Genomic DNA, 13,189 nt, shown 5'->3' with positions numbered 1-13,189 from the left:
GTTCAGAGGACCGTGCCTTTTTAAATTCAAACTAACTAGGATTATTCAAACTTCATCTACAGAGATAATGAAATCTAACCCAATATAAGCACTGGTGCACAAATGCACTTAAGATCATGCGCAACTTTGAACAAGCAGTTCATTTCATTAAAGCCAGTGGGGTTACTCATAGTCTTGAACTTACACATATCTATAGGTTCTGTGCTACCCTAGAGCTGGATTTTCTCTGACGAATTATGTGATGTAAATCAGAATCTGTGTATCTTTGATTCAGTATCCAGCAAGTTCAGGGTTTAATTAAAGAAATTCTATTTCCTTTCACTCCTGGAGGCTCTTTTTGATAGAAGTACCCCTCAAAATACAGCAAGATTAATTCCTTCTGCATTTAAAGTAACATTGTTAAGAATTTGAAAAATTTTAGGCCCCAAATCATTCCTTCATTTAGAAAGAAATCGAATGCTATAAGCCTCTTGGAGAAATTGAAAGGGAGGAATTTTTCTGTTACATGTATTTTTATTCTGTTTGTTACAGTGAGCAGCACAATAAATCGGCTTGGTCGCTGAACTGCAGAAGCTGGTAAACACCCAAAGGACAATAGAAAATGTCAAAATTCGTTTTAGTTTTTAGACATTTTCACTTATTCCTTATACAGTGAGCAAGTAATAAAAACCAATGTGATAACACATTTTCATATTTCAATCTCTCCTTAAAGAGTAAAAAAGTACTTCAGAAGGAAAAGATGACAATAAGCATTCTGTATTTCCAAAATTAACTATGAAAGGCAGATTATCTGGGCATGTCTGAAAGCTATGTGTAACCTTTGTGCTACAAATATCTCATTTCAAAAATGTCATACTCTGCTTATTCAGTAGGCCTTCCATAAGGCTATTTTAAGCGCTGTGGTTCTTGCTTCTAGATGAGAACTGAAGTTATTGCAGGCTGCGTGTTTTGTTTCATTTGCAGTCTATTAGAGCTAGATAATTGCTTGGTAGTAGAATGTTATTAAACACGGCGAGTTCCTGCCCAAGCAGTGTAAACTCCGTGAAGTCCAGTTTTGTTTGCAAGGATCATCGTGCTTCCAGTTTATCAGCTGTGGTAGTTTGGGTGGTTCTGATGCAAAAAAGGAGGGGCTGACATCGCACCCCGAGCTCCCGCAGCCGGGGCAGCTCCCGTGAGTGAGGGCAGAGGACCATATAGCAGTTGCAGACCTGTCTTCCTCTGGTCGCCTCCAGTCTGCTTGAGCTCCTCGCAGACCTGGCAGTCTCTTGCGCTTGTGTGTCTCTGTAATAGAAGGACTCACCAGAGCTTTGTGGCACCATTTGGCATGGCTGGTTAAGGGACCGTGCACCTGGCAGGGAAAGAAATAGTCCTCACTTTCTTTTCTTCCATTTAGCTTTGGATCGGGCCTCGTGTACTAGTGGCAGAGTCTCGAGGCAAGTTACTGGCGACAGTTGCACCAAGGATGTAATAATCCATGTTGAAAAGCACTTAATTACTCCATGTTTAGAGCAGAGAACACAGACTATGTGTGTCACCAATATGTCAGCATGGTTTGCTTTTCATAGGAGTTTATGTTCCCAGCAGGCACTGAATGCTTTTTCTGCCTGATAAATGTCAAGTACTTAAAGCAATCTTGCCTGTTCCTCTCTGGAGATTGCCAAATAATCTTCTTCCATTGGCTGTGGGATCTTGCCAGGGTTTCTGCATTCATGCACATTTATCCCTGCCAAATGTTGGTAACACAAGAACTATACAAATACTCCCTGCTCCGTTCATTGGCTTTGCACAGCTCTGGTTGGTTGCAGGATTCCTGGGTTTTTTCTCAGCTATTCTGGGCTGGAACGGTAGTTCGTGATCCATATTCTGTTATCGGGTGTGATGTGGAGTTCAGCCCTTGCTATGGAGCTGTGTTTCAGAGTAGAAACCTTTGTTAAATAAACATGGTAAGCATCTTGCATTATAGCGTTCTTAAAGCTAATTCAGTTTGCTCCTGGATGCCTCACTGCAGCTGAGGGGAGTTCGCAGTAGGTGTTGTGCAGTTCCCCTGTTCTCAGTCATGATAAAAAGATTCCTTTGCTATTTACCCTATCCATTTACCTGTGTTTTTTCTCTAGGAAGTCTTACAGCACCAAATGTTCCTGCTCTGTGTAGCATATAGGAGGTAACTCTATACCTTTATAAGGTTTATAAAATATTTAAAGCATTTAGTTTTAAATTTTAGTTTGAAAGGTCCAGTTTGTCAAGGAGGGAAAAAGATCTCAGTAACATACCACCTCCTGGAAACAGATGCTTTAATAAAATAAACTGTGGCAGAGGAAAAAATGCTTTTAATAGAAAAGGCACAGTAAATCTTTCCTCTTGTCATGTTTTACCCTGTACGTCATACAGCAGAATTGGGTCATTTGACCTTTTTGTTGATAATGTCATCACGATATTTTAGGCTAATGCTACATATCATGCGATGGCAGATGAGAATGTTGTGTGTGTCACTGAGGTACTTAATTTCAACCCATGCAAAAATATTTTACAAGACTAGATGGCAGAATGTCAATCTTTTTCCATGACATTTCTCATTTCCTTGTCTGTAATATAATAACTTGTGAATGTTGTATATGCAAACCCCAACACCTAAGGACAGGTCTAGACCATGTGGCATAACCTCATCAGTTGGATAAAAGCTGTGAAAACAGAAGGAGGGAAGAGACAAAATATGCTATTTCTAGCAATTTGTTTGAAAACAGAGTACCTAACTACTTTTGGCTATTTTTAGGTAAAAACAGCAGTTTAGACTAGCCTTGAATGACCTTCAGCACAAGAACTTCTTTTGATTACTTCGTCCATCAGTAACATCTCTCCAGGTAAAGAGATGGAAGAGTGGGAATATGGCTGTGGGACAGAGCATGTTCCCAATGTCGCACCCGTGACACAGGAGATGTAGAAGAGCGTAGGAAACAGGGGTCTGAGGAAGGCAGAGGAGCAGAAAATCTCTGCATCTCAGGCACGCAGTGAGGATGTGCATGATGCACAGGGAATGGAGGACTACGAGAAGCCTCTGTGTACAAAATACACAATTCTAAAATGCAGCAAAGCCTGTAATCCTTTAGCTGGTCTGAAGTAGAGTTCAGGCCCTGGGCAACATGCTCAGAAATGATTAGGCAGTTTGTACCAGTCTCGTTGACTGTCTCTTCATTTTAATGACACCAAACTGAGGAAGATTGCTTTTGCCAGGGTTGTAAATCAGATTAATAGAAGTGGGGAGAAAGGATTGAGATCAAGTTTATGTCACTAGAATGTATATAAACATAATAATACAAATAACAGACTAAATGGAAAGGAAATGGTGATTTAGCTGGAAGCATGGCAAGAAAAATCTGCTAGTATTGTAAAAATCATGAGGAGTAATATTTTCTGCAAAGCCCAAATGATCCTGGTAGCCTACATCTCATTCCCAAAAGTCTATCGTAATACATTCAAGAAAATTAATTTGGGTTAATTAAAAAGACAAATTTAAAGTGCATTAAGATATACCCACATAGTGAAAAACTATCAAGCTACCAAATACTCTTGTCTGTGGAAGCTTTTGCATGTCCCTAGCCTGCTGCAAAGTGGAACACATTAATTGGAACCATCATGAAAGCATAATATAATTTTTTTTAGGTTTTGTGGGTTTACGTTCTTTTTTCTGGCAAGATTTCGTTTTCTTTTTGCTTTGTTGCACTTTAGGCTTAAGCAGATACTGTGGATGAAGACCGGTCTTTTTACTTCAAATATGTGCACACGCACGCTCCTTATTCCTAAACAAAACTGGAATATTGTGTAACATCTGTCTTTACCGTTCCTTGTAAGAAGGGAAGAAAGGTTATTTAGCAGATCAAAGCAGCAGTGTGGCAAAGTGATAACACTGTGTTTGAATCCTCCTCTGATACTGACCAAATCACGTTCGTAGGATGCTCTTCCAGCCCGGAGCCGGTGTCATTGCAGACTGTCAAAATACTGTCTTTCAGCTGGCAGAGCAGTGCCTCCATGCTGGCTTTAGTAATATGTTTGAGGCTGTTTCTAAAAGAGGGTTTTTAACTCCATGAGCGCTGCCTGCTTGGTTTAAGATTACAAATGTGCTGGCTGTTTTCTGATGGGTCAGCAAAAGGTGTCTGGAAATGTCTCTGAGTGCTGAGTTTGCAGTGGCAGGTCTGTAGCAGTGAGTTGCGAAGAGGAGCGAAGTCTGGTTAGACAGGAAAGCTGCCGTTCTGAACTGGCCTGTTGTTTAGGATTTTTTTAAATTGGGAAACTTTCCAATGAGGTATCAAAGCTTTCAATGCAAGAACTATTCACCCTATAGGAACAGAAATTAGATTTAGTGTATGTGGTAAATTTTGTTTCTGAATAAGTTTGTTGAGTCTGCTTAGAATAAAAACTGGCTTTACCCAAACATTTAATGAGGCATAACCCAAACGTTTAATGAGATGTTTTAAAACTAAAATCAACTATTTATGCAAAGTGAACAAAATGTGATTTCCATTACTTTTGTTATTGTTTAATTCATAAGGGGTAATTTCTAAGAAACCCTTGACCTCTCATTTCAAACAACTTTTATCACAGTGTTTTGATTTATAATTTCAAAGACAAAATTTGACAAAATTTTGAAGACAAACTACTTCAATTGTTTCTAGAAGTAACCTTTTTGGGAGGGATCTGAATCTGCAAGATGCTTTGTTCCCCCTTGACTTCACTGAAGTCTTGTTAAGAGTCCAGATAAATGATTAGGATTATCCCAACAGCAAATTATACAGTATTTGTATGTGAGAGTTTTCTTTCTCAGTCAGTGCTGAGAGAATTGTTGTGCTTTATGCAAGAAGTTACTATAAATAAAAAGGTCTTGATTCATCACTGTGTCACTGCAGAGTTACATCACTGTCATTCCCTTATGAATGTCCAGAATCTTAACTGTTCTTTTGCAGCCATAAGGAGGTCATTTGGATACTTAGTTTTATGTGTTTGGCAACTCCTTGGGTCTTTAAAATCCCGCAGTGATATTTGAAAAGCATAATATTTAAAAATGGAAAGTCCCATGTCCAAAGAGTTTGGGAGAGAACAGATGTCTTGGAGGGAGGGAAGTGCTCGCTAGCTACTTAATACTTGAGTGTCACAGCATTCTGGGGGAAGATTAGGAGTGTTTTGAATAGGGTGTTATTTTTAGTGTTCTACTGATGTAATACCAGAGAAATCCAGCAACAGGCTAGTCCCAGGAAATCCATTGAAGAATTATGAAACTGTAACAGAGATTCTGTGGTTCACAAAGTGTTACAAACTTCTGATGAGTTTATATTTTGTTCTGTTTTCAGTGTCAGCCAAACCAAGACCTCACAGTGATGAATACACAAAGAAGATTCCACCTCCTAAGCCGAAACGAAATCCGAACACTCAGCTAAGCACATCTTTTGATGAAACGTATATCAAAAAGCATGGCCCCATGAAGGCAACACTCACTAGGGATGCCTCTTTGTCACAGGTCAGCAGTCCTGCTCCAGACACAGAGGAAGAAGAGCCTGTTTATATTGAAATGGTTGGGAATATTCTCAGAGACTTCAAAAAAGACGAGGATGACCAAAGCGAAGCAGTCTATGAGGAGATGAAATACCCTATATTTGATGATGTAGGCCAAGATTCAAAATGTCAATGTGAATATGACCATCACACTTGTTCTTCTCAGTGTGCTACTCCCACAGTGCCTGACCTAGATTTCACCAAGTCTTCAGTGCCATCTACTCCCAAGGGCTTGCTTTGTGATATACCCCCACCATTTCCAAATCTGCTTTCTCACAGACCTCCACTGCTGGTGTTCCCACCAGCACCAGTGCAGTGTTCCCCGAATTCTGACGAGTCTCCTCTAACTCCGCTAGAGGTCACAAAGCTTCCCGTTTTAGAAAATGTGTCTTACATCAAACAACAAGCTGGAGCTTCTCCATCTTCACTGCCACCTCATACACCAGGCCATCAAAAACTGGAGAAAGACCAGACAGTGTCTCATGGAACTAGCACCCCTGGGCACACCTCCTCTCCTCCTCATCCTTCTACCTTATACAGAACACAGTCTCCACATGGTTACCCTAAAAGTCACTCTGCCTCACCTTCTCCTGTCAGTATGGGTAGGTCTCTTACCCCCTTAAGCCTCAAAAGACCTCCACCTTATGACTCTGTACATTCAGGAAGTCTCTCTAGAAGCTCTCCATCAGTGCCTCATTCTACAGCCAGAAACACATTGCAAGAAGGAGGAAAGATGGTAAATGCCTCGGTCAGCACCTACGGGTCATCGTCTCAGAGTGGTTCCCGTTCTCGGACACCCACCAGTCCTCTGGAGGAGCTAACCAGCCTCTTTACCTCAGGACGAAGTCTCCTGAGGAAGTCCTCCAGTGGCAGAAGATCTAAGGAACCTGCAGAAAGTAAGTTCTTGATGTAATTTTTCCTTGTTCTTCCTTGTATAATAATATCTTTCCCTATATTGTACTAAATCAAACGCTTACAAAAATCAAATATAAATTATATAAATTATATATATATAAATTATATAAATATATAAATTTCTTGTAACAGGAAGAAAAGTGATTATTGCTAAAATTGTTTTAGTCTTCATATTGTTATATTTTTAAGATTTTTAAGTACGCATACTGCACTACAGAAGTACAACTCATGGGTTGGTCTTGAAAAAGGAGTCAGTTTTCATTAACTTTTCCAGTTTTAATGTTGCTATGTGAGCTGGGATCTTCCTGCCATGTCACATCCTTTCTTTCTTGATGGATGCGAAGACACAGTAATTGTCCAAGCAGTTTGTAGCAAAATAACCAAACAGTAGGGTTTTTTGGCAAAGATCCATTGATCACCCTTAACTTGGCCAGAGATCATGGTGTGTATGATGGCAACCAGGGGTACCAGCTTAAAGCATTCCTATCCTTCCCACTGCCTCCTTCCTTGCTGTGCCACAGAGGATCTTTTTCAGCTGCCCTAGTGTGACTGGTTAGGAGGCTACACCGTGAATCGATCTGAAAACCAACACGACCTGTAACACATTACCCACATGCAGAGAAAAGAAAGGGGGGAAGTTGTGCAGGAAAACCTTAAGCCAATATTGACTTTTCATACGCTGTATCATAAAACCATTGTCCCATATGTGTTCAGGTTTACACAACGTAAATCTATTTCTGAGCTAGTGAAATATGGAAACTCCTAATGAAATCAGCAGGAGTCACAGGTGTGAGCGAAACCAGAACCTGGCACCAGTATTTCTCTTGCAAAAACTTTCCCATTCAGCATTGCCAAAAAACAATGTCTCGCAGTGGAAGGTAGCCGTAACACCTCCTGTCAGAGTGCAAAGTGGGCTCAGTACGCTTTCTCCTCCAGCTTCAGTAAAATCAGTTCATGACTTTGAATTCTTGACACCTGCCTAATAGAAAACCTCTCTTTGGAGAACAGCTGATCTTATGTTTGTGTAAGTGCTATATTATACCTATTTGGCAGCTGTAACATTAAATATGATGTGATAAACTAGGCTGGTTTATACCTGATAAAGGAAGGTGTTCTGGTTTCCAGGCTACCATATCGCTACAGAAGAGAATTCTGCACTGCCTTTCTGATTGTGTTTGTGCTGCTGTGTGACATTACTCATTGCAGTGTGGTCATGTCACTTTGGGGCATGCTTAGGGGGCTCACAAGAACACCCCCTCTGGGTTTTCATGGGCAGAGGTTGCCTGCTTCGCACCTCTGCAGCTGAGTGAGTACATACAAACGTGTAAGTATGGAGAAGGTCGGTGGCAGTGGTTTGGGTTGGCATGCAAAGTACTGCTCCTCATTCATGGCCTCCACTGCCCCAACCTCAGAGGTGTTATCCTTATTTATCTCTGTGCAGATCAGGAATAATGACTCTGAAATCAGAAGGTGGAGGTGAAAAGGGAGCTAGCAGAATACTGAGGATGCAACTTGGTGCAGCAGTTTGTTTAATTTGACTTTAATATTTCTGTGGCCTTCAGTCATAAACACTGTTACATGGAAGTCTTAGCTCCATGATTACATGATTACAGTAATAAAAATACAATAATACTGGATATGTGTGCTGGATGGAAGAAGTTGGTATCTAAAGGGCAAGACAATTCTTGTCATTTTGAACAATTATGAGGGATGTGATGTGCCATTTATAAATAATTGCGGTGAAGTGGTAGTGAGATTGTGGCAAAGTATAGACAATATTGAACATCATTAAGCATACTTCTTATTCATAATTGAGCAGAAATCCCCTGTAAACCCCATGCTACACCAGATCTACTTGGTCAGCTTTGTAAGTTGGATGGTTTTGTGCTCACCGATATAGGCAGATGTATCAGGTTTGGAACCTATAGGAATTCCTGCAGCAAATGTGGCAAGTGGGAAATTTCAGCAAATCTGTGCTGCTGTGTCATATCTACCTCCACAAAGATATTCTCTATATTCCTATTGACTGAAATTGAATGCAGACCTTTCAAGGGACCTTTCACAGATAAATTTAAAATAAATCTTGCCCTGCAGATCCGTGCCACAAACAGCTTTCTTCTTGGCCTCTCAAGGAGCGTATTGCTTGCTCCTTAGGAAGTAGTGCTCCTTATTGGTCACGAATGGTAAAACAAGTAAGGATAAAACATTCATGTTATAAATAGACACCAGTGGTGAAAAGACTCTGGAGTGCAGCTGTGCTGAGTAAATGAACAGACTGCCCATCTAATCCGATTGTAATTTGTCTGGTATTTACAGTATGACTTAATCCTGCGGGATTACTGCACTGAGCAAAAAACAGGTTTCTGCTCAGATATTACAGAGGTAGAAAACACTCTAAGATTTATAGAAAACACATACAGGTCTAGCATTTTATGTCTTGCAGTTCTACATTAAAATGATCCACCATAAAGAATCGAACTCGTGGGATTTTAACATAGAATCTGACCAGACTGTCATGTTTACATGCCGTGATTATATAGAGTGATAGTGTAGACTGGACTACTCATGTGATCTGTTAAAGAAATCTTGCTCCTACAAACCACACTGGAAGCCTAAGGCACTCATACCATTCTAGATACTATTTTTTTCTAAGCTATGGGAGAGCAAATGCATAACATAGGACTAACTGGGACTGCCATGGTTTTATAGTTGTCACTTCAGTGTAATTTGCTCTCAGCATACAGAAAGATTTCCAGAATCTAGAGGATAATAAAAGCCAAAAAGAGGAAGTTATATGACTCTTACAAAATCATGCTAGGAAGCGAAGAATATTTGCTTCTCAAATGTAAAATTATTCTGAGCACATCTCAAGCAACTTTCTCATTGAATCCTCCAAGACTTAGCCCTCTGTGACTTGTCTGAAGCTCTCACTGCCATATGCTAGTCAAAAAAAATAGCATCATACTAAATTTTATATTCAGTTGAGTGTATTTGGAAAATATTGCAGCATTTACAGAGAAAATTCTCTCATCTTTATTGTTATTACTGCAACTGACTTTGTAGAAATTTGGCATCTGAATCCAAACTCAGAATGTATTTGCTGGCTTTTATTCTGCAACATTTTTGAGTTGGTTTCTTTTGGAGCAGAGGCACTGCACAAACCATATTTCCACTTTAATATACAAGCAAAGATGCCCTTGTAGCCTTTCTGTATTATTTTCTTTACTCTCCTGCAATTTTTCCGTTTTTATCCCCCTCCATTTTATTCCTGTAGAGTTCATTTGAAATTGCATTAGTGGAATATTGGGATAAATCAGTGATATTAAGGATGACCATCACCTCAGAGCCATGTTTGCTGAGGGTATGAGCTTCCGTTGAAGCCCCGGACATATTGCTGAATGCACTCAGCATCCACCGGCTGGAGCTGTGATGTGTGTATCTGAATTTTATAAGCAGCTCACTTATTGTGCTGTGTTCTTCTAAAAATTCTCCTGTGTGCTGTTAGCATCTTAAATATGCATTACAGCACAATTATGAAGGTGGGGAGAAAAGAACAAAGAAAAATAAATTGCAAGGCCAAATCAGAAATGAAAAAAATTGCTGCAAGATGATCACAAAGAAAGGCAGAAAGATGGAGACAACCCCTACGGAAAGCTGAAGAAAGATGTAGAGCATGAAAAATGTGAAAGAGAGGAAAAGATAGATATTATTAATTGTCATTGACTGTTCTTTAACCCTTCCTGCTTTTGTGTGGGATAACATGACCCTAACAGTTGGCAGCCCCTTGTGAAATATAATGTCAGTCCTCAGAGGTTAGAGGGAAACTATTTAAAGGATACCAACACTGCCTGGTGTCCTTGGGCTGCTGCAGTGTGTCCTTTTCTGATGCAGCTGGAAGGTTTTTAAGTATGATCACTCAATCCAGCTGTGTTGAATGACACATTCCCTTTGCTTTTAGCGTATGCACTGAGTGTCTGTGTTACCCATGTCCTTCAGTGAAGAGGGAATTATGGAGGGAAAGAGAAAGGGAATGGTCTTGGGATTTTCTGGAGCTGTATTTGCTGCCTCTGTCTTTTCTGCGCCATAGAAACATGCTGTACTCTGTGAAAATATAGAACTGAAGTCATGTGCCTATAGGCATACCCACATCCTAAAAGGCAAAGCAGAGAAGCTGCTGATGTGCATCTGAACTGCACTCGCATCAAGGCAGTACATTTTTTCTGTGTGAAATGGTCCTATAAACTCTTGTTAGGACCAGCCCTTTCTGTTTGCATACTGGTTGTTTCCATTTGTTAAGGCTTCAGTTTCCTCATAATTTCGTGGGACCTTTGCACCTGTTTTGAGCAAGTATTACAAATATTCATCCTAATGAACCACACAACTTAATAGTTACCTCTGCTGTGTGCCCTGACTGTGCATGAGGTGTGAGATCAGGACAAGAGATGCACAGCAGCTCATTGCTCTTTTTCTTAGCTGCTCTGCAGGCCTTTCTAGCTGCTTTGGCTTTTGCCTACAGAGAGTTTCACTCTTCAGCTTCTAGTCACATATAGGGAGGAAATTTGTGAACTTGCTACTTTGAAAATTCAGTAACAGTGATTGAAAATTGGGATAATTATTAACATTTCCTGTTCCTGGCTAGTACCCACTGCATTAAGAGTCTAAAACAATTTATTATAAGCTGTCAAATAGTCTGGGGAGGGGAGGGGTGCAGAAGTGGCTCAACTTGTTAAAAAGGAACTCATGCTGTTTTCAGGCAGCTGAGACATTCCCATGAAGAAATCATGGAGTTAGAATTTTTGCTCTCTTTTTTTTTTTTTTTTTTAATTTTTGGTTGGGTGGTTTTTTGTTTGAGGGGGTGGGATGGGGTGGGGGTAGAGGGGGTGTTGTTTGGTTATTTTGATGTGTTTTTTAATGCTGGTGCTTTCCAGGGAGCTGGAAAACAGCTTTGGATTCCCTGTTAGATGGAACAGTATGTTGGAAAAGAGAGTTTGGGAAATGAGTCAAGTGAAAATTCACCCCACGTGGGTCTATTTGGTGTTTAACCTCCACCTTTGTGCATTAAATGCAGGATGAGGGATGTAGACAGACAAGGCAGGATTTCAGCTTACATATTTCTAATGGAGTTAAGATGAAAATTGCTGGCTTAAGGAGAGTGGACTTGGTATGCCATTGAACTGTGCATACTTTCTCATTTGGATACCTGCTCAGCCTCTGGTATTCTGAAGAGGAAGAGCTTGCCTGCAAGACTAGGCTGGCCATAAAAAGTGTTATAGCTACTCTACTACATACCATTGCTCAACTACTGCATAGCTGAGTCAGTATCAGAGACTGAAATTTGGAAACCTATGTCATTTCTAACCCCCTAGGTTAATCAATTTTCTCTAGTTTTATATAAAGGGTTGTCAGCCTAATTCTCCAGCCCTTTCCTGCATTGTAGCAATTGATTGCATGCAGTATGAATGCTATGTTCAGTTAATGAGATAACTACACCTTTACAGAAACAATACTGCATAACTGAAATTGCTCCTGAACCTTTGGATCAGAGGTGTATTGGCTTCTCTGTCACAGGTGAGACAGCTGTTTCACTGGAAGCTAGCTCCATAATATGTATGAGATTAGACGAGGTGATCACAGCAGTCATGTCTTGTTTGACAGTCCTGAAAGCAGATCTGAAAGGAAAGACTTAGAGGAGGGAGCAGGGGGAAGTGCCAGAGGAAAAGGAATAGAGGGTAAGAGAACACCAGCTTTGAAGAGAATGACACTCGCTCACCGCTGGAAGAATATGGCCATACCACACTTAGTTGCATTTAGTCAAAGCCTGAAGAAGTCTCTGTCCGTGTCCATCAATTGCTATTTATTGAGATACAAGCAAGCCAGGGAGCTGCAGCATCAGAATTACTTTCTTCTAGTGCTTACTTGTGAGTGCATATTCAGGGAAAGAGCTGTATACACCTGCACACACAAAGGTCAGGAGCATTCTGGTCTGCTGGTGTCAGTTAGGTCTCTCAAATTCTGCCCTTCACTAAGGGATGTGCCTGTTGGGGTGAGTGTGTGATGTTGTGAGACAACTGAAAATGAATGAAGTAGAAACATGGGGATGAAAAGATGTGGTCATCATCCTTCAGGAACCAAGGTTTTGGGGAAAAAACAAGATTCATTTTGCAGTTGAGTGGTCTTGAGTGCTGCTTCAGCTATACCTGTTGTTGTCCTACACCAGTAGTCCTTGGATCCCTTAGCAAAAAGAGGTGGGCACTGGACTAAATATTTTGATTCAGATCAGCTGGCCTGGCCAGCTGGAGCCTCTTTCTTGTTGAAGCTGACATGTGTTGCCCTATTAACAATCCCAGGAAATAATTGCAAAGAAAAATCATAACGTGACAGTAAGGTCATTCAGCTACACATGGAAAAGGCAGGAAACCAATGTTTCACCTAGGTTTACTCGAAGTGGGAGTGAGCTGAGAAGCAAAGGTACAAAGAAGAAATGTGTGAAAGGATGCACAGCAGCTCAGTGGCAGCTTGCACATCCCTGGGTGCTAATCCCTTGCCGTAGCTACACCATCGCTGCCCTGTTTTGCATTGCGTGCAGGTAATTCAATTTTTTCTTGGCACCAAGGATAATGCCACATTTGAGCACTTGTTTTGAATGGATAAATCAGTATAAATCAGTAGGTACCTGCTTCTTGATTGAAATGCACGCTATGTCGTTTGTTGTCTTGCTACTTTCACACAAAAG

General features: G+C 40.6%; 1 protein-coding gene across 1 annotated transcript in view; it reads left to right on the top strand.

Annotated features, from left to right (window-relative positions):
- NYAP2 (neuronal tyrosine-phosphorylated phosphoinositide-3-kinase adaptor 2) overlaps window positions 1-13,189 on the top strand; it is a 131,420-nt gene that overhangs the window by 72,944 nt on the left and 45,287 nt on the right. The window contains exon 3 of the mRNA XM_074153889.1: window positions 5,340-6,437. Within this exon, the coding sequence (XP_074009990.1) occupies window positions 5,340-6,437 (1,098 nt within the window). The remainder of the gene's footprint in view (window positions 1-5,339; window positions 6,438-13,189) is intronic.

This window comes from Numenius arquata, chromosome 9, assembly GCF_964106895.1.
Source record: "Numenius arquata chromosome 9, bNumArq3.hap1.1, whole genome shotgun sequence".
Taxonomy (NCBI): Eukaryota; Metazoa; Chordata; class Aves; order Charadriiformes; family Scolopacidae; genus Numenius; species Numenius arquata.
The sequence above is the reverse complement of the archived record's forward strand: the minus strand, read 5'-3'. Positions and strand labels throughout refer to the sequence as shown.